General features: G+C 40.4%; 1 protein-coding gene across 1 annotated transcript; it reads right to left on the reverse strand.

Moving 5' to 3' along the window:
- Positions 1-134: 134 nt before the first annotated feature.
- On the reverse strand, positions 135-27,914 carry LOC311080806 (cell-death-related nuclease 7-like). Its single transcript, XM_084110944.1, has 8 exons — positions 27,890-27,914; positions 20,701-20,807; positions 17,995-18,169; positions 15,055-15,139; positions 6,738-6,899; positions 6,486-6,662; positions 6,160-6,213; positions 135-4,483 (listed from the first exon to the last, which is right to left on the reverse strand). Exons 2-8 carry the CDS (start codon positions 20,799-20,801, stop codon positions 4,002-4,004), a joined length of 1,236 nt encoding a protein of 411 aa, XP_083967070.1. The 5' UTR covers positions 20,802-20,807; positions 27,890-27,914; the 3' UTR covers positions 135-4,001.

Raw genomic sequence — 27,914 nt, forward strand, 5'->3', positions numbered from 1 at the left:
AACTGTAGTAATATATGTTGTTGTATGGTATTAAAAAGGTTTTGTATTTAGAAACCTTAAATTTACCATAATGAACCCTGCAGGTAACCTGAAAATTATGTTTTATTATTTAAAAAAAAAATAAGAAGTCAAAATGTTTATCACACTTTTATTCATTTAATCCGACAGACATTTCAGATCAAATTCTCCTGGTTCTTTAACCTCCTTTTGTAAATAGTGATAGAGGGTCCCAGACAGTTCAAGCCTAATTTAGCATTTGGAAAAACTTTGTGATGCATTTTTTTTTTGGCCACTAAACGAAGCTTAAAACACTATCAAAAGTTAGCTTTGGCTGCTTCTCACTTGCCATGATTACTCGTTTCACGAGTTCACATGTTAATGAAATCTGATGTAATATTATAATGCGTATTTGGCTTGCTGTCCGGGGGGAGGGCTCCGAGCTCGGAATTCGGCCCGACCCCAGGGTACTCCCCCCTATGAATGTATAGATCATAGGTATCTATGAGCAGACCCATCTGAATGTGAGGTGATGGGGTGGTGGCGGGATGCTGAGAAATTTGTCATGAGACAGGAGGTAAGGGAAGGCTTTATTTATACTGGCTTCTTCTTGTGCTGATTGGATGATTACCTGAACATGCTCCTCCCGAACTTTGTTACATAAAACTTCATTTGTTACTTTGTATCGCGTTACACCAAACACTGCTTTTACATGCCTTTATTTGTAGACTTATTCAATGAAAAGGGTTCTCAATTTGGTAGTGTGACTTTTACATTTTTAGTCAGAATTTGCGTTTTGAAGTATCTAAACTAAATGTATGACTTGGTTGACGTTGACCATTTGTAAGACCCGGTCTCTGTTGACCTCTTCCAGAACCAAGTCTCCGCTGCGTGTTGGACTTTTAAGGCAGAAAGCTGTTTTCCCATCAGGCACCGAGTCCTAGTTCACAGCCAACTGTTCACCAATTCCTCGCAAAGCACAATAGCACTTTTACAACTTTATAAAAGATTAAGTTAATATTACCTCATTCAAACTTCTTTTAAGGGAATTGTAGAGCCATTGTATAATGGATAATGGAGTACAAATCAAGGCTTCCCCACCTCTCTTGCTATTACACATGTTCTTACATCATAAAGTAAGCAAAAAGGAATCTAAACATGTTGCACTCTTGGTTATCATCAGGGCCAGACGGAATCTGCAGATGCAGAATTTCACAGATTTTCTGCAGATTTAGATTATTTTTTTAATTAAATGCAGAATGTTAACATATCTTCATCACATGCAGAAACACAGTCCTCTAAATTCCTGCAAATTTTCCTTTTGCATCACTGCCCAAAAATCTGCAGATTGCGTTAGTGCCTGGTTATGATGTACCTTGTGTTCTAAACGTATGACTGGTGTTTACCAGCTGTTACTAGAGACAGTTCAAAGGTCAGAGAACCGACCACATGGCTCGTTTGTTTAACACAAGCTTCAGATACATATGAACAGATACAGGGGTTACTATAGTATCATCTCTCAGTACATGGTGCATGGAGAATGGGAGCAATGTTCTACACTTTTTAAAATATATAGAAGAATCACAAAGTGATAAAATACTTCATAAATGCAACACTTTAAGAGTGTAATATACTAATACGAGAAAAGAAAAAAAAAATACGATCTTCAAGAAAATTATAAAATGTAACACTTTAAAAGTGTAATAAACCAAAGAAAGATTGGTTTCAGGATTCAGGATTATGTAATCATTCAGTAAACACACGTTAAGAGTGTGTACTATGAAAGTAATATCGGTTATTTAATTCAAGCAACATTATGATTAAAGCAAAAACTTAACACCGTAAAACAACCCGTTCTCACTCCCATCTGGTAAAATACAGACCCTTGGTCAGGTGGCTTTTGACTCTAAAAGTCTCCTTTAGAGTCAGATTTAGATGTGGTTGGTTGGCACTTTTGGTGTCACTTTTTGGTGCTTTGGATCTGGACGTAGGTTTAACTGACAACAACAGGACACTTAGGTTTAGGTTAAGATGGTTGGTGGGGTTACAAAATGTACGTTTCAGGGACACGCGGGACAAGAACGGGACCTGAACCCCGGTCTCCTGGGGGAAAGTCCTGTATTGTTTGACCCATCCCCCCCAAAACCTGCATCCTTATGCAGCATTTCAGCTTTCCTACCACTCTCTAGAGTTGCTACCGTTGTCTCTCCTAACACTACGTCATCTCACGGCGCCGCTGAGCTGCTGCTCTGCCCGCTGCGTTCCAGACAGACGCTGTTAGTGTTGGGTATCTGACGGTGAGAGATGCTGTCTAAGGGTCTGTATTTTACTGGTTAGGAAACAGGCTGTAAAACAGTATTTAGGAAAAACATGATTACTTCTTTTCAGACAATGTATGTGTGGATCATGTCTGTCAAACTACTTCCAGGATACCCACAATGTCAGCACACGTATGTTTGTTTCTTATTATCAACATTATTGGCATTATTGGCGTGGACACTCTGTCCCCCTCTGCTGTTATAATATAAATATAAGGTGACTATATTATTGTTGGGCAGATGAACTTGTAATGTTATAAGAATCATTATGATAGCTACACTGGCTAACTGTTGTAAATAAGTAGCGGTAAATCAGAAGGTAATCTACTGAGGGTGAGCTGTAAGACTGAAGTTTTAACTTATGACATGGTTAGACCTATTTCAGCTAGGGCAACCCTTAAAATGTTAAACGCATAAACTCTGACTTAAAGGGATACTTCACCTCTGGAAAGATGAATGTGTATTTAAAATAGGTCATTTATGTAGAAGAAATGTGAAGACATTTTTGAATTTGGAGCTTTCTAGACTGAGAAAAGCCAGAAAATTTATTTTTGGCTTATGTGGATGAAAGACAACAACTCCCAGAATGCACTTGCTTCGCTGCCCTAGGAGGCCACGCCTACCGGTAAGACAGCGCAGTTGAAAACAAGGTTAGGCTACCCTATGAGGCTACCAGTGAGTCTCCGTGACGAGTCTGCCTGGGATTTCGGGATCGCCCAAAATGTCCGGGATTCGGCTTTTGCGTTCTACAGTCACCATTCCTCATGTTTACTGTGGCGAGCAGGACGAGACTGAGGGCCGCGGGAGAACGGCGCGCGGCCGGTGGCGTCATTACTGAGACGCGCCGGGTCTCGCATCTCTCACGGAGGTGAGGGAATTTTCTTAGCAATGTTTAAAACGCACATCAACCGATCACTTGTTTAGCGTTCATGTAAACACTACATTCAGATTCACCGATTGGAATGAATTCAGTTAGATTGAAACAAAAGGTGTGCATGTAAACAATGAATGGCGACCGCAGAAAGCAAAAGCCGAATCCCGGACATTTTGAATGATCCCCGCCCGCCGGACAAGTCCGGGAAAAGGAGGATGGTTACCCATACTTACTCAGCTTTCTCCACAGAACAAGAGCCTGCTAGCTTAGCTTCCAAAGAAAGACGGCTGACACTGTGTACATTCTGTGAGTGAGATCCCTCTATGGGCGGGTTGAAAACATGCGGAACAACGCCATCTACTGGCTGTAGTCTTTAGCCTCTGGACAGAAAATCCTCCGATGACGCAAAATAACGATTTTTGAGTCATTGCAGGATTTTTTCCAGACAAAAAAATACATAAATCTCTCGTCTCAGGGGGATATGAGGGGGGAAAGCATGGTAATTCAAAAATACTACAGGTTTTCTACTAATACAAAGCTTAATGCTAAATCCTGAAGTATCCCTTTAAGTCAGAAACGTTCAAACTATTAACTTATTACATCAACACCGACTTGAATTGGTAGCAATTATAATTTTTTTGAAGTTATTTATATTTCTGTCCACCCTCTTTTGTATTTCACTATGGATTTAGAAATATATGTCAATACATAATAATTATAAAGTGAAAAACCGAAACACACTCAGACCCAAACACCAGAAAAAAAACAGGACTTGTAGACGGCGAGGAGAGGCGTATTTATCCTATTGATCATTAATCAGAGTCATCGTCACAGGCAGAGCCAGGGTCAAGTTTAGCTTTCTTAGAGGGAATAAGGTCAGGGGACGAGTGGTGACGCTTTAGGGGGTTTGGACTTGGGCAATCCTTAGTTCCAGCAATAAGAACTTTAAATAGGTCACTTGCCTGTTGATGTTCAAAGCACAGTGCCCCCCCCGGCCTTTCGTATTGGGTGACTGCTCTGTTTACATCAGCGATACAGATCAAATTATTATTATTATCTTTAGCTACACACCACTTGGAATGATCATTACAAGGCTCCCACTCAACCTCCCATTTATCATTCTCTTTACCCAGATCAGCTTTTACAGATTTAATATTGATCACTTGATGTTGATTTTGTTCGCAGTAGGAACCTTCACGGTAACACTGTTGGCCCCAGGTCTGGACTCTCACATCAATGTTGGATTTCTTTATAGCACTGTATCTCTTTGCAATAGTGAGGTAAAGATCTCCATCTGCAACAACAACAACACATGAGTCATGTTACAGAAACTGTTCACATCCTGACAGTTCAATACTGACTGATGTTACTCAAAATACTGTAGGACACTGCACAACACGCTCAAGCAAACTAAACACACACTGTGTGACTTTACAATTTACTGTGTGACGTGGATGTTATACGACAGTTCTGAGGTCTGTACTACGAAGCAGGATTTGGCGTTAGCAAGCTAACTTAAGGCTCAATCCAGGATTTTCTGTACTACGAAGGTGGATCAGTTATCGGGTTCAATCGCCGTGGTAACTCATGCTGAATGCCTAACCTGGTCGGGAGCAGGTTAAGTTGGAGATCAGAGATCAACAGGTGTTAAAGCCCCGCCTACTGACCAATCAATACTCGGTTGATAACGGCGTCACCGTTCTTTGAAGACCAGGCGGAGCTCGGTGCACTGAGCGAGAGAGAGAGGGGAGAGAGGGGAGAGAGGGGAGAGAGGGGTGCGCATATAAAAGATAAAACATTTAGAGACCGAAAACCCCGTTAACATTCCCTGATGGGTATTTTTATGAAATGTATATATTTTAATGGGAGGGAATTACATCTCGGCTATTTGTCGGCATCTTGAGCCGTGTGGTGCCAATGCGCACATCGGTTTGAATTATGTTTTTATATTTTTTATTTGCTCTCACGATCGCTTCCACTGCCAGGGTTGCAACTGAAATAACAGGCTAAAGCAACGGCAGTTTATGGAAAGCACCAGTGTAATTATGGTCAGATCTTGTTCCTGACTGATGGGGAAGTGATATTAATAAGAGTAATTTACGCATCTACAGCGTCGGCAATTTTTTTTTTTTTGCCAGCTTTCCTTCTTGTTTTAGGAAGCAGCGACTGTATTGTGTTTTCTCTGTAAAACCGTGTCTGTGTTCTTCATATTTATGTAGAATTATAGTTTGCTCTTCTTGTTTAAAATATGCGGCTCGGGTAGATGTTTGCGATTGGTCATGGTGCGCAAACACCGCCTCTTTTATGTGAACGCGTGCGTCTCTAGATTGGACAAACCTTGGACAAACTTGTTGATAACCACCTTCGTGACACCGGTCATCCGGGACCGCAGTTGTTAGGGTTAGTGAAGCCGGATTACTGAAAGTAATCCAGGCCATGTTGATCTTGCTTCGTAGTACAGGGGCCAGGTGCTGTTTACGTGTTTTAAATCCATAAATCCATAGACATGGTGAGAAAGCTCTGGCCCTAAATCAATCAGTTGTCAGGATAGAAAACTAAATGTCTCGTCCCGTGCTTCTAACAAGCTAATGTCAGCTCGACTCCAGTAAGTAAGAGACAGTGGTCAACGTCAAGAAAGATGTTTATATATGCAGCATTGAATTTATTTGCATTATGTTAAGGGAGGAGGAAGATAAACAACGTGAGCCCCTCAGTTTTCTACACCCTTTATGTCACACTTTTCCCTCAACATTCAGCAATGTGACCAACATGACATCATAACATACACGCCACTGTCTAAATTGGCGTGTCATACACTTCATGAGGTCAGTCTGATGTGACAATAAGCTAATCAATAAATCTGTTCCACTTCCATACTCAATGTTTAGAGTATTTAAGCTCTAATTGTTGAAATATATGAAAATGTTGAGTTTAAAACACTTTTAGTCACTGAGAACAACATTTAGTTACCAAATCTCTTTGAGTCCTTAAGTGTGTCCTGTCGAGGTGTAGTTTTAGTAGGTTCTGAAAAACAAACCGTAGAATTGTCAGTTAGTGTCATCTTCTTCACACTTGAGGCAGGGTTCATTTGTATTTTGTGTTTACAGCCCATAATGTCCCTGACATGTACAGACAATGTCAGGGACATTATGGCATTATGTTAAACTACACTAGTAAACTTCTCTCAACCAGTTCACATAATATTTGATTTCCACAGTAAAAATGTCTCTTTTCTTTGTAACTTTGTCTTTACTAAATTAGGTAATGTGATTCAAACCATCATGCAGATATCTTACTTTTATACAGTTCTTTAGCAATGCTACGGAACGATGCTTCTCCTTCTGCTGATGTCAGCTCCTGGATTCTATCTCCTGGTGATCTTTCCTTCTTTGTAACATCTATAAGCTCTTTAAGGAAGCCTTCTGGAATTTGATGATCAAACGGGAAAGCTCTGATGTTCAGCAGGTGTTGACCTTCAAACAACATTAACATCCTATTCAAATCAACCACTAAGACTATAAATATGAATATTTAACTGAGAACATTACCTATCTTTTTGAACTCCTTGTACTTGAATGTTACACAGATAAATGTCTGAGCATTTGCAGTTCCGCTGGATGGCCAGAAATTATTATCTCTTGTGGAAGGGAATTGTGGTGTGCTGTGTAAGAGCCAGACTCCTGTGGTGGTTTTATCCATCATCACAACTCCTGAAACATCAACAGATAGACAGACAACTATTGGCTGATAGAGGAGGATTGTTTAATATCATAATATGTGATTTCCTGAATGTTTTAATACTTTAAATAAAAGATAAAATACTGAGCTTTGTTGCTGCTCTGTTATTTACTGTTTTTTTTTATCAGCATGAGCCACTCTGCTTTTGCGTCACTATGATCGGTTGTAAACACAGATTCTCATTCAAATGATTCAAAGACAGCTGAAAAAGCTGAAGGAATTCAATTCAATTTTATTTATAGTATCAAATCATAACATTATCTCGACACTTTACAGATTGAGTAGGTCTAGACCACACTCTATAATTTACAAAGACCCAACAATTCCAGTAAAAAGGAAGTGAACAAATAGGAGTCACAGATCATTCTGTTAGGCTATGGTTCTGACCCAGCAAACAGAGAAACAAACACGGACAAGGAGTATGATTAACAAAAAGTATTTTTAATGAATATTCAGTTCTTTGGGTGTCCAAGGAAAGCAAACGCAGGGTAGGTCGGCTCTGGGCTGGATAGAGGCTGAGGCAGGCAGGCAGAGGAATGTCCAAAACTGTCATACAGTAATCCAAACGAGATGGTTGGAGTGACGGAGTGGATTGAGCTGGCAGCAAGGCACACCACGGCAGCAGGTCTCGCGGTGTAGGTCATACTGGTAGGTGCAACGATCTGGCGCCGAGGAGAGCCAAGCCCTGGAATATATACTGCAGGTTTGCTGAGTGGAATTGGAAGCAGCTGTGCAGGTAAGTATCAGTGGGATTGCCAGCAGCTGCGCAGAGAGGTAGACTCCCAGCCACGCCCCTTGACCTACTTCCAGGAGAGTAGGGTTGGGTATCGTTTGAATTTGAACGATTCTGATTCCGATTCCGATTCCTTGTTTCGATTCCGGTTCCTAACGATTCTCGATTCCGATTCTTTTAAGAGGCAGGGTCAAAAAAGTTTAGATCAATTTTAATTCTATGAACTTTTTACTTTTTATGAACTTTACTATGAATTTCTCACAGGGCTGTTTTCAACTACAATATAAATATCAAATCAATTTTAAATATTTTTTTTAGGACATTTTAAATGAGCTAGCTAACCAACGGTCTTTCTAAAGGGAATAGTCTGACCTTCTCCATCAATTGAAATATAAAAAAAATTGCATCACAATAAGTGTATTGTGATTGTCACTAGCATTTTAGTAACTAAACTGAATTTTATTAGGTTTAGTGACATGTTACAATGTTTACATGGTACAACTTCTGGTAAGCTACTCTTTTTATTATTATTTCAATTCAATTATTGTGATTTGATTTAATATTGACTACTTTGGATAAATATTAGGTACTCAAGATAGGCGTTAATTTAAAAAGTCTAATGCTGTAAACACACAGAGAGCCGTATCAGCTGGCAGTATTATTTAAGGTTAAAAATAACTCAAATTAAATATAATGCGTTATAAACGCATTATATAATAAATATGTAATATAGTAGGCCTACACATATAGCAAAATACTCTCTATAGCTCTTTTTTTATTGCCAACTATGTGCTATAGCCCATATTATGTTCATTAAATGACTTTCCTGAGGTAAATATGACATAATTGTTCTCCAGCTATGTTATTGACCTCTTCACGCTGATAAAAAACACTGACTGATCGATATTATGAGGAATATACATTTCGGTAAGTTGTACTGTATCTTTCAACAGTGTTTGTGTTTTTTTTTTACTATCAGCTAGAGATGATCGGTTCACGTGCGCTAGGGATCTGTCACGTCACATTTACAAGCGCCAAAACGGTAGGCCTATTTATTGTTTGATTTTCGTAATAAAATTGACAGAATCAGAGATTTTTTTTGTATAAAGTGCTCTGTCTAGTCTGTCGGTCTCCGTGTTCTCTTTGCTTCGCGATTTTATTGTGCATGAGAAAATGGATGTGTGGCGTGAAAGCGTGTGAAAAGTGTTAATTGCGCGAGTCTCACGGTGAATGCGTGAGAGTTGGCAGCTCTGCATGTGTAAATGTGTTTTCATGATTTTTTTTTTTACGTTCGCCGGCATCGCGCACAGTTTTCAAATGGACGAGCAGAGGACGAGAGAATATGGTTGCAACTTGCAAGATACCGAACAATAAGGAAACGTTTTTAAGGTTTAACGTCAGGGTTGTTTGCTCTAAATACATTTTATGAGACGCTGTGTGAGTTAATAAGGCAACTCACACAGTGTCTCACAGAATGTATCGGTTCGCAGTTAAGCATAACAATCCATAAACGTTTACACCTGCTAGTAATACACGCATTTACCATGCCGTGTGTACGTTACAGTTTACAAACTAATGTGGGGAAGTAGGCTACAGCTGTCAGTGTTCAGCGAGTTAACATTTGGCAGTTTGAAATCGATTAGGTAGTTACTTCAGTTCAGAATAGGGCTAGAAATTATCAAATTGGTAACTTAGACAGCGGTTTCTTCTTCCGGTCGGCGGACTGTGAATCGAAACTAGGAATCGAAATTTAAGATTTTGAACGATTCCGGGAAAATCGCAAAGCTATTCCCGGTTCCAATCGATACTCGATACTCAATACCCAAGCCTACAGGAGAGTAGTCAAACACCCATACAAACACCCAACACACAGTGGGGACAAACACACATACACACACCACTGACACAGTGGGGACAAAACAAGGGGAGAGAGGCACACAGAACGGGGAGAACAGCTGCCCACATAACAGATTCAATTAGAGATAAAATTCATCACCTTTTGCCCTCAACTTCAAATGGCTCACCTCTAAACGCAGGAGTGCTAGAAAGAACGATAAGACCTGACATATACTTAGACTGCTTTTATCCAATAAACCTTCAACAATTAATGTTAAAGGTCTCTTAAGCTAAGCCATCTACCGGTCTCTTAGACCCCATCCAAACGAGGCTACTTAAAGAAGCACTATTAAAGTGGTTAACACTACATTACTAGATATGATCAATATGTCTTTATTAACAGGTTATGTACCGCAGTCATTTAAACCTATTCTGAAAAAACCCACCCTCGATCCTGAGGTCCTATCTAACTATAGACCTACAGTAGATTTAACCTTCCCTTTCTCTCTAAGATCCTTGAGAAGGTAGTCGCTAATCAATTATGTGACTTTCTACATAGGAATGGTCTATTTGAGGACTTTCAGTCAGGATTTAGAAAGCATCATAGCACAGAGACGGCACTGGTGAAAATTACTAACGACCTTCTAACTGCTGCTGACGAAGGACTTGCCTCCATACTTGTCTTATTAGATCTTAGTGCTGCATTCAACACTATTGACCATACCATCCTGTTACAGAGACTGGAACATTTAGTTGGCATTAAAGGAATCGCACTAAGCTGGTTTAAGTCCTATTTCTCTGACCAATCTCAATTTGTTAATGTTAACTGTATATCCTCCAGCTATGCTAAAGTTAGCCATGGTTTTCCACAAGGCTCACTGCTTGGACCAATTCTATTCTCCTTATACATGCTTCCTCTACGCAATATCATCAGGAAACACTCAATTAACTTTTACTGTTACGCAGACAGACAATACTTCGCTAAACTTCAATTGTGCATTAAAGATATAAAATCCTGGATGACCTACAATTTTCTTATTATAAACTCAAACAAAACTGAAGTTATTGTGCTGGGCCCTAAACACCTCCGAACTTCATTATCTAAAGATATAGCTACCCTGGATGGTATTGCCCTGGCCTCCACCACTACTGTCACTACTGTTATTTTTGATCAGGATATATCCTTTAACCCTCTGGGGTCTGAGGGGTTTTTGGGGTCCTTGAGATGTTCTGACATGCCCTGACATTTGTGCTTTTTTCAGTTGCTTATAAACATATTAATGGCAAAGGTGTAAATTCACTCTATTTAGCACAAACAGGGCTACCATAATATGTGAACAACTTGCATGTACATGTTTGTATTTTTGAGGGAATAATGTTTATGCATGGTTTTTTAAAAAACAAAAAACTAAAGTTTCTGAAATAAGGCCATAAAACACATTCTAAATATATGTAAATAAGACTTTTGACGAATGGATTTCGTTGCCTAGAATTTTTTCTTCAAAATTATGTGAAAATCATCCTGCCTAATCATTCACATAACACAATACATTGATTTAAATCTTGTAAAACACTTTTTGTTTGGAAAGGCCATATGCGGGTGGGCGTGATTCACACCTGTGGAGTCAATGGGGCCCGCATAATGAGGCTGCATACGTAATGAGCCTTTCATTCAGGTGTGTGACTGAGCCACACGAATGCAAGGACAATATATAACTGGTTTGTTGTTTTTTCCACAAATTTTGCTTGCAAATTGTACAATATCCAAGGTAAACATTTCTAGTAATTGTGCAGTTAATTGTTCTCATACTGTATTTTCAGATTTGGAATATATTCTCTTCCCAAATGTGTCACTAATAAAGCTTAATAAAATTATTTAAAGAGAAGGCTTATAATGACCTTTTAAGATTTTGTTTACATCTATCCATATATATATATATATATACAATTTTTATATTGTATAAGGTTATACAATTACAACAACATTTAAAATTGTAACAATATTTCCAGTGTAATCTTTCTTTGTATTCGCGATTCATATTAAAACAGTATTTTTGCCAGCTGTAGTAGCTCCACAACAGCACGCATCTTTGCGTTCATTCATTCATAGTAACGCGATTCATATTTAAACAGTATTTTTGCCAGCTGTAGTAGCTCCACAACAGCACGCATCTGTGCGTTCATTCATTCAGATTAGAACAAAGCAAACAGAACTGACCTAATTCCTCAGCGGGATCCGTTTGCTCCTCGAAATGATACTTCCAGAACTTCTGAGGTAAATTTTTGCTGGATTATTATCAAGATAGTATTATTCCTCACAGCATCGTAAAGTAGGCTACATAAGTCTGAAAGTGAACGTGTTATCCAGCTGATGTGGGCGTTTTACAGGTTTGTTTGGATCGGCTCACATTTGTTAATGAAAAAATTATTAAAAGTAAGATACAATTGATACAAAACGAAATTCGTTTTAAAGAAAGGATTTGTACTTTCTGTTTTGAGGTCTCTGTGAAAGTTTGAAAGTCTTTTAGTGCTTTTTTTAGAGCGCTCACGACCATAATGGAGAACTGTCACGTAATATTGTTTTTTCCTCATACATGCGAACACGAAAAATAAAAGACAAAAGACTTTTAAGTAAAACTTACTCCGAAATTGTGTTCTCGGCGGAATTCGCTCTTCAATATGCTGCCGTTCGTCGTCTGAGTTACAATCTTCCTCTGAGGAAAAGGTGCATTCTTCCTCGCTGTCCAGAATCATCTGAAGGGCATCTTTATTACCGGAGAAGCGTGTCATACTCAAAACGCGATGAACTATCAGTAAGTCTGATGAAGAAACTTTTTATGGCATTGATCGAGGGGCGTATGCGATGCATACTAGATCACCTAACTATTTACATGTGAATCGCGCCGGGGGCGGAGCAGCCTCAGCACATTATAGAGTTAATGAGGCAGAAGGAAAAACGGTACCTCTCCTTGCTTTCAAACGGATTACATGAGTTGAAAACATTTGTTTTTTATATAAATTACTTCATTTAAAAGAGGAGATTTCAAGCTTCATAAAGACATATCTCACGTGCCTGTGTGAGAAGTATTCGCTGAGTTATGATTCATTTTCGGACGCGTTTCAGAATGGATTACACGGACAGAAAGAAGGCAGAACTCGCTTCGTGTTTATTTTTCTTTATTAGGCGAAAAGCACAACACTTTGTTTTTATTGTGAGTGTACACAAAAATAGTACACACTTAACAGGATAGATTGATGTATAACACAAGCATATAAGAAAAATTATTTTAAAAATATTTTTATTTTATTATTTTTTTGCACTCATACGGAAAAAAACGAGCCTATCGCGCCGGACCTCAGGGGGTTAACGCCCACCTAAAACAAACCTCAAGAACAGCCTTTTTCCATCTTCATAATATTGCCAAAATTAGGAATATCCAGTCTCAAAACGATGCTGAAAAACTAGTCCATGCATTAGTTACTTCCAGGCTGGACTACTGTAATTCTCTATTATCAAAATGCGCAAATAAGTCCCTTAAGACTCTCCAGCTGATCCAGAATGCTGCAGCGCGTGTTCTGACAAGAACTAAGAAAAGAGATCATATTTCTCCTGTATTAGCTTCTCTGCATTGGCTTCCTGTAAAATCCAGGATTGGATTTAAAATCCGTCTCCTGACCTAAAAAGCTCTAAATGGTCAAGCACCATCATATCTAGAAGAGCTCTTTGTACCTTATTGTCCCACTAGAGCACTATGCTCCCAGAATGCAGACTTAATTCTGGTACCTAGAGTCTCTAAAAGTAGAATGGGAGCCAGAGCCTTCAGCTACCAGGCTCCTCTCCTGTGGAACCAGATCCTAGTCCGGGTTCGGGGGGCAGACAGTGTCACCACTTTTAAGAATAAACTTAAAACTCTCCTCTTTGATAAAGCTTATAGTTAGGGAGTGAGGAGTTGCAGCGTCCGCCTAACCGGCCCACCTGCTTCTCTTCATAGTCATCAGATGTATGTATCGTATAATCTATAATATAGTGAGAGTAGAGGGAGGCAGGCCAGTACAGCCCGATCCGGTTGGGGAGAGTTCTAGCCCAACCAGGCTTCTCTCCTTAACCTGCCTCTTAGTTATGCTGTTATAAATTCTAGATACATTCTAGACTGCCAGATGACACACTTAGCTGCTCTCTCTCATCTCTCTTTTCATTTGTTTCTTTTTGTGTGCATCCTTGTCCCAGAAATGCAGGGCAGTGGTGGCCTATAGGTTAGAGGAGACCGGGAGGTCGTCAGTTCAATCCCCAGACCAACAGGATAAAATCTGGGTGGGGAAAGTGAAAGATCAGTGCTTGTCCCTCCCTCATTACCATCACTGAAGTGTCCTTGAGCAAGGCCCTTAAGGCCCGTTCACACCAAGCACGATAACTATAAAGATAATGATAAAGATAACTATATATGTGTCCACACCAGCGACCGATAATGGTCTTTTTATTCTAAGCAGGCGCGCGCCCGGATGATCCAGATCCATTTTAAATGTGCGAGACCTTTAAATTAGAATGGATTCTGATTGGCTGTCAGTGTTTTATCGTTCGACAGCTGGAAATAAATCGTTCTGAAAGTGATCCCAACGATATCGTTCCTCATATCTTTATCGTTATAGTTGTGGTGTGAACTCTGTTATTCTTTAATATGGAGAACGATTTTTAGAATTATATCTTTATCGTTATCTTTATAGTTGTCGTCCTTGGTGTGAACGGGCCTTTAACCTCAACCGCTCCAGTGGAGCTGCTCAGTGGCAGCAGAGTCAGACTGTGGTTGTACTGGGCAGCTTCCAGGTATGAATGTCTAACTGTGTGAATGGGATCAGGGCGTTCCTGCAAAAGAGAGGCTGCCTCTCAGGGAACCTCCCCAAAGTAAATAAAGGTTAAAAAAAAAAAAAATATGGTTTACTAACCTGGGACTACTGAGCTCTCTCAGTGTAAAAATGCTTGTTACTACGCCACTGCTGAGTCCTTATGTTTCTTCTTCGCGTAGAATATTGCCTTGGATTAGGGTGGCACCAAGATCTGGGTCGCCGTGGACCTGCTACACCCTGCTACGTGCTGCGATTCCCTGAAATGTCCGGCTGCGTCCTGCTGCGTCCACTGCATCCACCCATGCTCTGCTCCACTACATCCCGTAACGCCCTGCTGTGCCCTGCTATGACATGAACTACTACGACTACCATTGTAGTCACTGAGGTTTCTTCCTAAAAGGAGTTTTTCCTCGCCACTGTCGCAACAGCCACTGCTAATGCTTGCTCTTGGGGGAATTATTGGAATTATTGGGGCTTTGTAAATTATACAGTGTGGTCTAGACCTACTCTATCTGTAAAGTGTCTCGAGATAACTCTTGTTATGATTTGATACTATAAATAAAATTGAATTGAATAAATACGATAACAGAGATGTGATGTCATTACATACAAGAAGTATGATGACATCACACTGAGCAGACTCTGTCCTCTGGGATGAAAACCTGATGGAGGCTCAGAGAGATGTTTCCCGTGAGAGTGATGCTTTCTCTACTCACCTTTACTGTGACCATCCGTAGAGCCAGCACCCTTTCCATCTGGAGGTGGTTGATCGCTGTAGGAGATGAATCCAAAGTCTGCCGGCTATAAATGATGCAGAATGAAGAAAAGAAACATTATGATTTATTTTTAAATTATTGGGATGTCTAAAGAGGGGAACAGAAAAGTACCAAATCTACCGCTGCCAATCAAATACAACAATAAAACACGCTTTCTGGACACATTCTTGTTAAGACATGTTTAGGTCTGTAGGCTATGGTTAAACTGTAACAGAGAGGTGCAATCGATCACAAAACTCACGGTACGGATTGGATCCATTTTTGGATCAGCACAAAACAAGGGGGAACAATTTAATAACAATAACTATTAACAATAATACTTATTTCACCAGGAAAGTGCTGTTAAGTGACAAAATCAGCTGAGAAAAGGGTATTTTTAAATAACTTTGAATGCACCACGAGATTTACCAGTTTCAAGTGAACGCACCATTTAGTCATGCCTGTTTTGTTTTACCAACGACAGCTGCAGACGGTTGTGTGTCCTGGTGTTAGAATCCTCTCCAGTGAAATACAGTCTCACTTTACACCGTTTATCTGTCAGCATTTAAACCGTGTTTAATACAGTTACTAGCTAACACTAGGCTAACGTTACCTGCTGCCAAGTGTAACGTTAGTGTTAACCAGTGTGACATGCAGCGAGCAGCAGAGAGCAGACCAGGCATTTAAGTGTCCGAGAAATGCGGCACTGAAATCTGCGTTGCTATACCGTCTGGTAGATACCAATGGTTTAGGCCCCGGGGCCGTAGTAGCACCTGATTTTAACCGTTAAGGTGAACAGAAAATTGCGTTGCGTGTATATTTTCACGGCAACCCTCCCTAGAGATTTCTCAGCCTACTTTGAATAACAGTGACAGTAAAAATAGATTTCAGACTTGTTATGGTTAAATCTTTTTAAATTGATGTGCGGTTCACATGTATTCTGAACTGTGAGTATTGATCTGTACGGACCACAGATCAACCATGGTCTGTTAACCACTACTGTAGCAGCCTGGGGGCGTTTTCAGGGGATCTGACGAAGGTTAACATAGTAACACGGTAGTTACAGCCATGCATAATGGCAACTCAGTCAGGCACCGGCTGGCTGAGCATTCACAAACGCACACACACACACACACACACACACACACACACACACACACACACACACACACACACACACACACACACACACAGCTAGCACTGAACCCCCCAGGAGTGTAACAACAGGTGACTGTTATCTCTCGCTTTCAAAATCTTTTTTGTGTGAAATAAAGCTGCCTTCAAGTGCAGTCGGACAAGTTGGTTGCCACTGTCACTGAAGTTCGAAGCTCAGAAAATTGTTTTCCCTATTATAATTAGTACAGACAATAATATTTGCAAAGGAATTGACCCTAGCCTGGTGGCCTGTTTTTCCAACAATCTGTGGGCACACACACTGTTCCCAGCCTGTGGAAAAGATCTATTATTACACCTATTCCAAAAAAATCATGTCCAATGGATGATAACGACTATAGACCAATAGCGTTAACATCTGTTGTAATGAAATGTTTGGAAAAAATCTTAGTTCCCCTGCTTAGAGCCGATACTGACCCCCTGCAGGATCCTTTACAGTTCGCGTACAGGTACAGGAAAGGTACAGATGATGCGGTTAACTTTAAAACATCTAGAGGATAGCAAAGCCTATGCACGCTTGCTCTTCGTAGATTTTAGTTCTGCTTTTAACACGGTTCAACCTCACCTTCTGATTCAGAAGATGAGTCAGTTGAATGTTAACCCTTTTTTGATTAAATGGTACCACTCCTTTTTAACCAGCCGTACTCAGGTTGTAAGGGTCAATAATACCCTATCAGATTCTAAATTAACACACATAGGTGCTCCGCAGGGTTGTGTGAGTTCACCTGTTCTTTTCACAATCTATACTAATGACTGCGTGAGTCTACATGCTGGAAATTACATTTTTAAATTTTCAGACGACACAGCCATTTTGAGCCTACTGTACAAAGATTCTGATCCATCTCCCTATCATTTTGAGATAAAGAACTTTGAACATTGGTGCGATGCCAACAAATTGATTTTAAATGTTAAAAAAACAGAAGAAATAGTGTTTGACCCCAGAGCAGTCGGCGCCCACAGTCCTGTTGTTATCCATGATACTCAAATTAAACAGGTGTGTTCATATAAGTATCTTGGCATCTATATTAATAACACGTTTACATGGCAGGTGCATGTTGACAACTTATGTACTAAACTCCAACAAAGACTTTACTTTCTGAGGAGACTCAGGCTGTATGGTGTTAGCAAAAAAATGATGACTGTATTTTACCAGGCTGTTCTGGAGAGCCTAATCAGGTATGGGATCCAAGCATGGTATGGTAACCTCTCTGTACAGTTAAAAAACAGACTTTCCTATATTATCAAAACTGCCATGAAAATTGTGGAGTGGAAAGACTTTCCATCGCTTCAAACACTATACGAGCAGTCTGTGTATCGAGGGGCACACAGAACACTGGCGGATCCCTCCCACATTCTTTATCCTGAGTATGTTCTTCTTCCTTCGGGCAGAAGGTATAGAGTGCCCAAATGTCGACTTAACCGATTTAAATACTCTTTTGTGCCTGCCTCCATTAGAATCCTAAATGACAATACAAGTTCAAAGACTTGATCGTTTCTGGTTAGCACTGATTATTTTATTTTATACTGTTTTTTATTTACTAGTTTGTGTGATTTAAAATTGCAGCATACACACTGTGCCCAAGACAAATTTCCCTAAGGGGACAATAAAGTATATTGTATTGTATTGTATTGTATTGTATTGTATTGTAATATCTATCCATCAGTTTGAGTCATGGTTTCATTTTTATCAAAATAGAAACAGAGCTGCAGTTTAAACATGAATCTCACCATGGTTAGTTTAAAAATGGGCTTCAGGGTGTTTGCCAGGACACCGTTAGGATTGTCGATGAGCTTATTGTGATCTGTAGAGGTCTGCTTCTTCTTCCCTTTTGAATCAATGTAAATATATTCTAAACCATTAGTGTCGATCTCTTGCAGTCTGGGTGCCTTGTACATGATGTACCTGATGATAAGTAGAGAAGAGAAACATCAATGTGCAGAGAGGACAGAGACTACTACTACTACTAATAATAATAATAATTTAAATATCTAAAAGTTTGTTAGAGAGTTTGCTTTTATCTTGAGCCTTTGTTTGTCTTGTGTACCACGCAGTAGCATTGGTGCAGATAAAGCAAAGCTACAGCAGCAGCGTTTGAAGGCTTTAGTGACGTGAGGACCCCTTGTCCTATGCTGCACAGACGGTCAAACCTCTTAAAGGAACACGCCGACTTATTGGGAATTTAGCTTATTCACCGTAACCCCCAGAGTAAGACAAGTCCATACATACCCTTCTCATCTCAGTGCGTGCTGTAATGCTGTCTGACGGCTCCAGCGGCATCAGCCCATCACAGAACAGGCAGGCGAATGGTTCCAGTAATCCTACTGCTCCCAATAAGTGACAAAATAACACCAACATGTTCCTATTTATATGTTGAGATTTGTAGAGTCACAGCGTGTACAAAAAACACCGTAACATGAGGCACAGCCATCTTCTAACAGTAAACAAACCGGCAACTATATTCTCAGGCGGAAGAATATAGTACTTGGGCGGGGTGATATGCTCGCAGCAAGCCTGTCTGAGAATATAGTTCCCGGTTTGTTTACTGTTAGAAGATGGCTGTGTCTCATGTTACGTTGTTTTTTGTACACGCTGTGAATCTACAAATCACAACATGTAAATAGGAACATGTTGGTGTTATTTTGTCACTTTTGTCACAATTCGGAGCAGTAGGCTAGTTGGAACCAGTTACCTGCAGGATCTGCGCTAGGCTAAGCTAATGCTGGAGCCGTCAGACAGTGTTACAGCACGCACTGAGATGAGAAGGGTATGTATGGACTAGTCTAACTCTGGGGGTTACTGTGAATAAGATAAAGTCCCAATAAGTCGGCGTGTTCCTTTAAGGACAGTTCTTTTTCTAACTTCATGCAGTGTTTCACTGTCACTGACAGCACGTCTGTCCGTGAAAGACAGGTCGAACTGTGCTAGGGCCGTGCCCCCTCATATAATCACCATGAAGAAACTATACTAAGCTCCCTCAGCGCTTCTCGGCCATCTTGGTTGGTTATCTGCTAAACAATTCACAGACGGAAAGTACTACGTCACCGATCGTAGTTCCCGACCCAGTCTGGACTTGCTGAGCAAGTACTTCACAAGAAGTTTTACCTTGTTGTTACACAGTTTGAAAGCAGTGTCCGCGTCAAGGTGAACTGCTCCTCTGTCTAGCTAGTCGGTATTTGTTTATCGGTTGCTTAGCTGTGTAACTTCTTTAACCTCTATGTATGAGGGCGTGCCCTGACAGTACCTAGGTAAGGACTATTAGCCAGTCAGGAGCAGAGTATGAGGGCGTGCCATGCTAGCAGCTAGGCGAGCATTATAACGTGTGTTACAAAGTGACCCACGTTTGTCTCTGAAGTGAAGGCTGGACTACAATAGAGCTGTTTGGAGCAGTTGGTGAACAGGGTTTTCTGTTGGAGAAACGCAGGCCAGGTTTAGAAAAAAGTTCTTTGATGTTCAAGAAATTTGGTGGGAACATCTTTAAGAACATAAACCTTTTCAAGAAGTCAGCCATACTGATTCATCAGCCTATATGAGTAAAGAACTGACAGATCCTGTGGGTAAAACCAAATCCCCCAAAAATTACTACAGCTCTTGCGAAATAGGTGGCAACTAACTGCAGACCTGTCAGCATCGTAGAAGACTCTTGTCTTAAAGAAGTACTACGGTTGGCAATCTGACCCATGTCATTGCCGTCGAGGGGGCCAGCAGCCCCATGCACACACAGCCAGTACTCCACGGAGAAAACAGCCACACTGGAACTGCTGCTGTGCTGCAAAAGCTGTCTCATTAACCGGTGATCACTGGACGTCAGTGAGTAATCAAAATGATTTAGGAGTTACTAAACACTATACGGATTCTGGTAACGGTAGGGATTTTTAGTTTTTTTGTTGGGTACTTGGAGGAATTGTGCAATAATGACAGATTCACACATTTTTCTTTTGTTTACAGTAAATAAATATTAAACAAATACAAATCTTAAGTCAAGTTCATAAAGTAACTTTCTTTGCATTCATTTGATTCCCAATCAAGATACACTGGTAAGAATTGCTTTCCATTGTTAATATGTACTTAAAAACAGTTCTGAAATGCAAAATAATAAAATTTTAATCATGTGATAAAAATGCGATTAATAACTATAGAAATTCAGCGATTAATCGTGATTAAAAAAAATATCGTTTGACAGCCTATATATATATATACATACACACACACACACACACATACATATATATATATATATATATATATATATATATATATATATATACACACACAGTACATACGTATATATTATCATTTTTTAACGGTAGTAAACTTCTAACCCTGTATAGATGTGATATCATTGCTATCATTGGCCTGGCTCAGGTTAAACTCTTTGTAAAACATGAAGAAATACAGACAAAGAATTAATCTATAGTTGTTGAGTGTTGTCTCACCAGTCCACTGGTTCATCCTTTTCGTTTCTGCATCTCACTTCTCTGACTTGTCCGTCAGCGCTCCAGCAGAGCAGACAGATCGTCAGGAAAATCCTCCACATAACTCCCTAAAACACACAATTACAGCAACAGTTACACCTCCACATTCACTGACCGTCAGGAAAATCCTCTACATAACTTCCTAAAACACACAATTACAGCAACAGTTACACCTCCACATTCACTGACCATCAGGAAAATCCTCCACATAACTCCCTAAAACACACAATTACAGCAACAGTTACACCACCACATTCACTGATCGTCAGGAAAATCCTCCACATAACTCCCTAAAACACACAATTACAGCAACAGTTACACCTCCACATTCACTGACCGTCAGGAAAATCCTCCACATAACTCCCTAAAACACACAATTACAGCAACAGTTACACCTCCACATTCACTGACCGTCAGGAAAATCCTCTACATAACTTCCTAAAACACACAATTACAGCAACAGTTACACCTCCACATTCACTGACCATCAGGAAAATCCTCCACATAACTCCCTAAAACACACAATTACAGCAACAGTTACACCACCACATTCACTGATCGTCAGGAAAATCCTCCACATAACTCCCTAAAACACACAATTACAGCAACAGTTACACCTCCACATTCACTGACCGTCAGGAAAATCCTCTACATAACTTCCTAAAACACACAATTACAGCAACAGTTACACCTCCACATTCACTGACCATCAGGAAAATCCTCCACATAACTCCCTAAAACACACAATTACAGCAACAGTTACACCTCCACATTCACTGACCGTCAGGAAAATCCTCCACATAACTCCCTAAAACACACAATTACAGCAACAGTTACACCTCCACATTCACTGACCATCAGGAAAATCCTCCACATAACTCCCTAAAACACACAATTACAGCAACAGTTACACCACCACATTCACTGACCATCAGGAAAATCCTCCACATAACTCCCTAAAACACACAATTACAGCAACAGTTACACCACCACATTCACTGACCATCAGGAAAATCCTCCACATAACTCCCTAAAACACACAATTACAGCAACAGTTACACCTCCACATTCACTGACCATCAGGAAAATCCTCCACATAACTCCCTAAAACACACAATTACAGCAACAGTTACACCTCCACATTCACTGACCATCAGGAGAATCCTCCACATAACTCCCTAAAACACACAATTACAGCAACAGTTACACCACCACATTCACTGACCGTCAGGAAAATCCTCCACATAACTCCCTAAAACACACAATTACAGCAACAGTTACACCTCCACATTCACTGACCATCAGGAAAATCCTCCACATAACTCCCTAAAACACACAATTACAGCAACAGTTACACCTCCACATTCACTGACCATCAGGAAAATCCACCACATAACTCCCTAAAACACACAATTACAGCAACAGTAACACCACCACATTCACTGACCATCAGGAAAATCCTCCACATAACTCCCTAAAACACACAATTACAGCAACAGTTACACCACCACATTCACTGACCATCAGGAAAATCCTCCACATAACTCCCTAAAACACACAATTACAGCAACAGTTACACCACCACATTCACTGACCATCAGGAAAATCCTCCACATAACTCCCTAAAACACACAATTACAGCAACAGTTACACCTCCACATTCACTGACCATCAGGAAAATCCTCCACATAACTCCCTAAAACACACAATTACAGCAACAGTTACACCTCCACATTCACTGACCATCAGGAGAATCCTCCACATAACTCCCTAAAACACACAATTACAGCAACAGTTACACCACCACATTCACTGACCGTCAGGAAAATCCTCCACATAACTCCCTAAAACACACAATTACATTAAACAGTTACACCACACTGACCGTCAGGAAAATCCTCCACATAACTCCCTAAAACACACAATTACAGCAACAGTTACACCACCACATTCACTGGCCATCAGGAAAATCCTCCACATAACTCCCTAAAACACACAATTACAGCAACAGTTACACCTCCACATTCACTGGCCATCAGGAAAATCCTCCACATAACTCCCTAAAACACACAATTACAGCAACAGTTACACCACCACATTCACTGACCGTCAGGAAAATCCTCCACATAACTCCCTAAAACACACAATTACATTAAACAGTTACACCACACTGACCGTCAGGAAAATCCTCCACATAACTCCCTAAAACACACAATTACAGCAACAGTTACACCACCACATTCACTGGCCATCAGGAAAATCCTCCACATAACTCCCTAAAACACACAATTACAGCAACAGTTACACCACCACATTCACTGGCCATCAGGAAAATCCTCCACGTAACTCCCTAAAACACACAATTACAGCAACAGTTACACCACCACATTCACTGACCATCAGGAAAATCCTCCACATAACTCCCTAAAACACACAATTACAGCAACAGTTACACCGCCACATTCACTGACCGTCAGGAAAATCCTCCACATAACTCCCTAAAACACACAATTACAGCAACAGTTACACCTCCACATTCACTGACCATCAGGAAAATCCTCCACATAACTCCCTAAAACACACAATTACAGCAACAGTTACACCTCCACATTCACTGACCGTCAGGAAAATCCTCCACATAACTCCCTAAAACACACAATTACAGCAACAGTTACACCACCACATTCACTGACCATCAGGAAAATCCTCCACATAACTCCCTAAAACACACAATTACAGCAAAAGTTACACCTCCACATTCACTGACCATCAGGAAAATCCTCCACATAACTCCCTAAAACACACAATTACAGCAACAGTTACACCGCCACATTCACTGACCGTCAGGAAAATCCTCCACATAACTCCCTAAAACACACAATTACAGCAACAGTTACACCTCCACATTCACTGACCATCAGGAAAATCCTCCACATAACTCCCTAAAACACACAATTACAGCAACAGTTACACCTCCACATTCACTGACCGTCAGGAAAATCCTCCACATTACTCCCTAAAACACACAATTACAGCAACAGTTACACCGCCACATTCACTGACCGTCAGGAAAATCCTCCACATAACTCCCTAAAACACACAATTACAGCAACAGTTACACCTCCACATTCACTGACCGTCAGGAAAATCCTCCACATAACTCCCTAAAACACACAATTACAGCAACAGTTACACCACCACATTCACTGACCATCAGGAAAATCATCCACTTAACTCCCTAAAACACACAATTACAGCAACAGTTACACCTCCACATTCACTGACCATCAGGAAAATCCTCCACATAACTCCCTAAAACACACAATTACAGCAACAGTTACACCACCACATTCACTGACCATCAGGAAAATCCTCCACATAACTCCCTAAAACACACAATTACAGCAACAGTTACACCACCACATTCACTGACCGTCAGGAAAATCCTCCACATTACTCCCTAAAACACACAATTACAGCAACAGTTACACCACCACATTCACTGACCGTCAGGAAAATCCTCCACATAACTCCCTAAAACACACAATTACAGCAACAGTTACACCACCACATTCACTGACCGTCAGGAAAATCCTCCACATAACTCCCTAAAACACACAATTACAGCAACAGTTACACCTCCACATTCACTGACCATCAGGAAAATCCTCCACATAACTCCCTAAAACACACAATTACAGCAACAGTTACACCACCACATTCACTGACCGTCAGGAAAATCCTCCACATAACTCCCTAAAACACACAATTACAGCAACAGTTACACCACCACATTCACTGACCATCAGGAAAATCCTCCACATAACTCCCTAAAACACACAATTACAGCAACAGTTACACCTCCACATTCACTGACCGTCAGGAAAATCCTCCACATAACTCCCTAAAACACACAATTACAGCAACAGTTACACCTCCACATTCACTGACCATCAGGAGAATCCTCCACATAACTCCCTAAAACACACAATTACAGCAACAGTTACACCTCCACATTCACTGACCATCAGGAAAATCCTCCACATAACTCCCTAAAACACACAATTACAGCAACAGTTACACCTCCACATTCACTGACCATCAGGAAAATCCTCCACATAACTCCCTAAAACACACAATTACAGCAACAGTTACACCTCCACATTCACTGACCGTCAGGAAAATCATCCACATAACTCCCTAAAACACACAATTACAGCAACAGTTACACCACCACATTCACTGACCATCAGGAAAATCATCCACATAACTCCCTAAAACACACAATTACAGCAACAGTTACACCACCACATTCACTGACCATCAGGAAAATCATCCACATAACTCCCTAAAACACACAATTACAGCAACAGTTACACCACCACATTCACTGACCGTCAGGAAAATCCTCCACATAACTCCCTAAAACACACAATTACAGCAACAGTTACACCTCCACATTCACTGACCGTCAGGAAAATCCTCCACATAACTCCCTTAAACACACAATTACAGCAACAGTTACACCTCCACATTCACTGACCGTCAGGAAAATCCTCCACATAACTCCCTAAAACACACAATTACAGCAACAGTTACACCGCCACATTCACTGACCGTCAGGAAAATCCTCCACATAACTCCCTAAAACACACAATTACAGCAACAGTTACACCTCCACATCCACTGACCGTCAGGAAAATCCTCCACATAACTCCCTAAAACACACAATTACAGCAACAGTTACACCTCCACATTCACTGACCATCAGGAAAATCCTCCACATAACTCCCTAAAACACACAATTACAGCAACAGTTACACCACCACATTCACTGACCGTCAGGAAAATCCTCCACATAACTCCCTAAAACACACAATTACAGCAACAGTTACACCACCACATTCACTGACCATCAGGAAAATCCTCCACATAACTCCCTAAAACACACAATTACAGCAACAGTTACACCTCCACATTCACTGACCGTCAGGAAAATCCTCCACATAACTCCCTAAAACACACAATTACAGCAACAGTTACACCGCCACATTCACTGACCATCAGGAAAATCCTCCACATAACTCCCTAAAACACACAATTACAGCAACAGTTACACCACCACATTCACTGACCGTCAGGAAAATCCTCCACATAACTCCCTAAAACACACAATTACAGCAACAGTTACACCTCCACATTCACTGACCGTCAGGAAAATCCTCCACATAACTCCCTAAAACACACAATTACAGCAACAGTTACACCACCACATTCACTGACCGTCAGGAAAATCCTCCACATAACTCCCTAAAACACACAATTACAGCAACAGTTACACCACCACATTCACTGACCGTCAGGAAAATCCTCCACATAACTCCCTAAAACACACAATTACAGCAACAGTTACACCTCCACATTCACTGACCGTCAGGAAAATCCTCCACATAACTCCCTAAAACACACAATTACAGCAACAGTTACACCACCACATTCACTGACCGTCAGGAAAATCCTCCACATAACTCCCTAAAACACACAATTACAGCAACAGTTACACCGCCACATTCACTGACCGTCAGGAAAATCCTCCACATAACTCCCTAAAACACACAATTACAGCAACAGTTACACCTCCACATCCACTGACCGTCAGGAAAATCCTCCACATAACTCCCTAAAACACACAATTACAGCAACAGTTACACCTCCACATTCACTGACCATCAGGAAAATCCTCCACATAACTCCCTAAAACACACAATTACAGCAACAGTTACACCACCACATTCACTGACCGTCAGGAAAATCCTCCACATAACTCCCTAAAACACACAATTACAGCAACAGTTACACCACCACATTCACTGACCATCAGGAAAATCCTCCACATAACTCCCTAAAACACACAATTACAGCAACAGTTACACCTCCACATTCACTGACCGTCAGGAAAATCCTCCACATAACTCCCTAAAACACACAATTACAGCAACAGTTACACCGCCACATTCACTGACCATCAGGAAAATCCTCCACATAACTCCCTAAAACACACAATTACAGCAACAGTTACACCACCACATTCACTGACCGTCAGGAAAATCCTCCACATAACTCCCTAAAACACACAATTACAGCAACAGTTACACCTCCACATTCACTGACCGTCAGGAAAATCCTCCACATAACTCCCTAAAACACACAATTACAGCAACAGTTACACCACCACATTCACTGACCGTCAGGAAAATCCTCCACATAACTCCCTAAAACACACAATTACAGCAACAGTTACACCCCTCCACATTCACTGACCATCAGGAAAATCCTCCACATAACTCCTAACCCAGAGATTGGCATGGGGTACTTTCCATAAAATCATCTCTCAATGCAAATCAAACCAGCTATTAGGCTAACTGAAATAAAACCATGCCAATCTCTAGGTATGGTGAAGGCTATGTGATGATGTGGGGCTATTTTAATTCCAGAGGCCAAGGGAACTTTATCAGGATGCATAGTATCCTAGATCCATGAAGTAACTGGCCTTTAAAAATAAAAATCTGCCTGCCTCTATGGGAATTTAACATAGGGGTGTCCAAACTTATGCACCCTGTATTTTAAGGAAGAACATTTATTTATTTACGATACATTATTCATTCACAAAGAAAACTGGTGTCCTTAAAGGTTGGATTTTTCCTAATTTTTTTAATTAAATCATTAAGTTCAGTTTCCAAAAGATGATTTTTTATTCCTCTTTTTAGTCAACTTTAGTATGGGTGTCTAAACTTATGCATAGCACTGTAAGTTAACATCATTTCATACATTTATTTTGTAACTATTTTAAGTGTAACCATAACCATATTAAACATTTTCAATTACAACTAATGTGCTAACTAGTTTTGATTTGGTATTGACTTTGAAGTGCTTCATATTGCAATACAGAATTGTCACTCTCTATAGCAATGCTCTCCCACATATTAAGCTCTTGTAACTGCACTTATTTCCGTCGTTGGTATAAGTGGCAGTGGGTGGTATAGACAAGAAATGTTCAGTTTTAATTATCGGATTCTGAGTAAAAACATTGACGCAATCTAAGAAACAGTTCTTAATTTAAATTCAGCTCTTTTCATTTCAGTGTTCTTACCTGTGTTGTTGGTCTGTGTTGTTGG

Source organism: Abramis brama (assembly GCF_963993115.1).
Source record: "Abramis brama genome assembly, chromosome: 4".
In the NCBI taxonomy this organism is placed as follows: Eukaryota; Metazoa; Chordata; class Actinopteri; order Cypriniformes; family Leuciscidae; genus Abramis; species Abramis brama.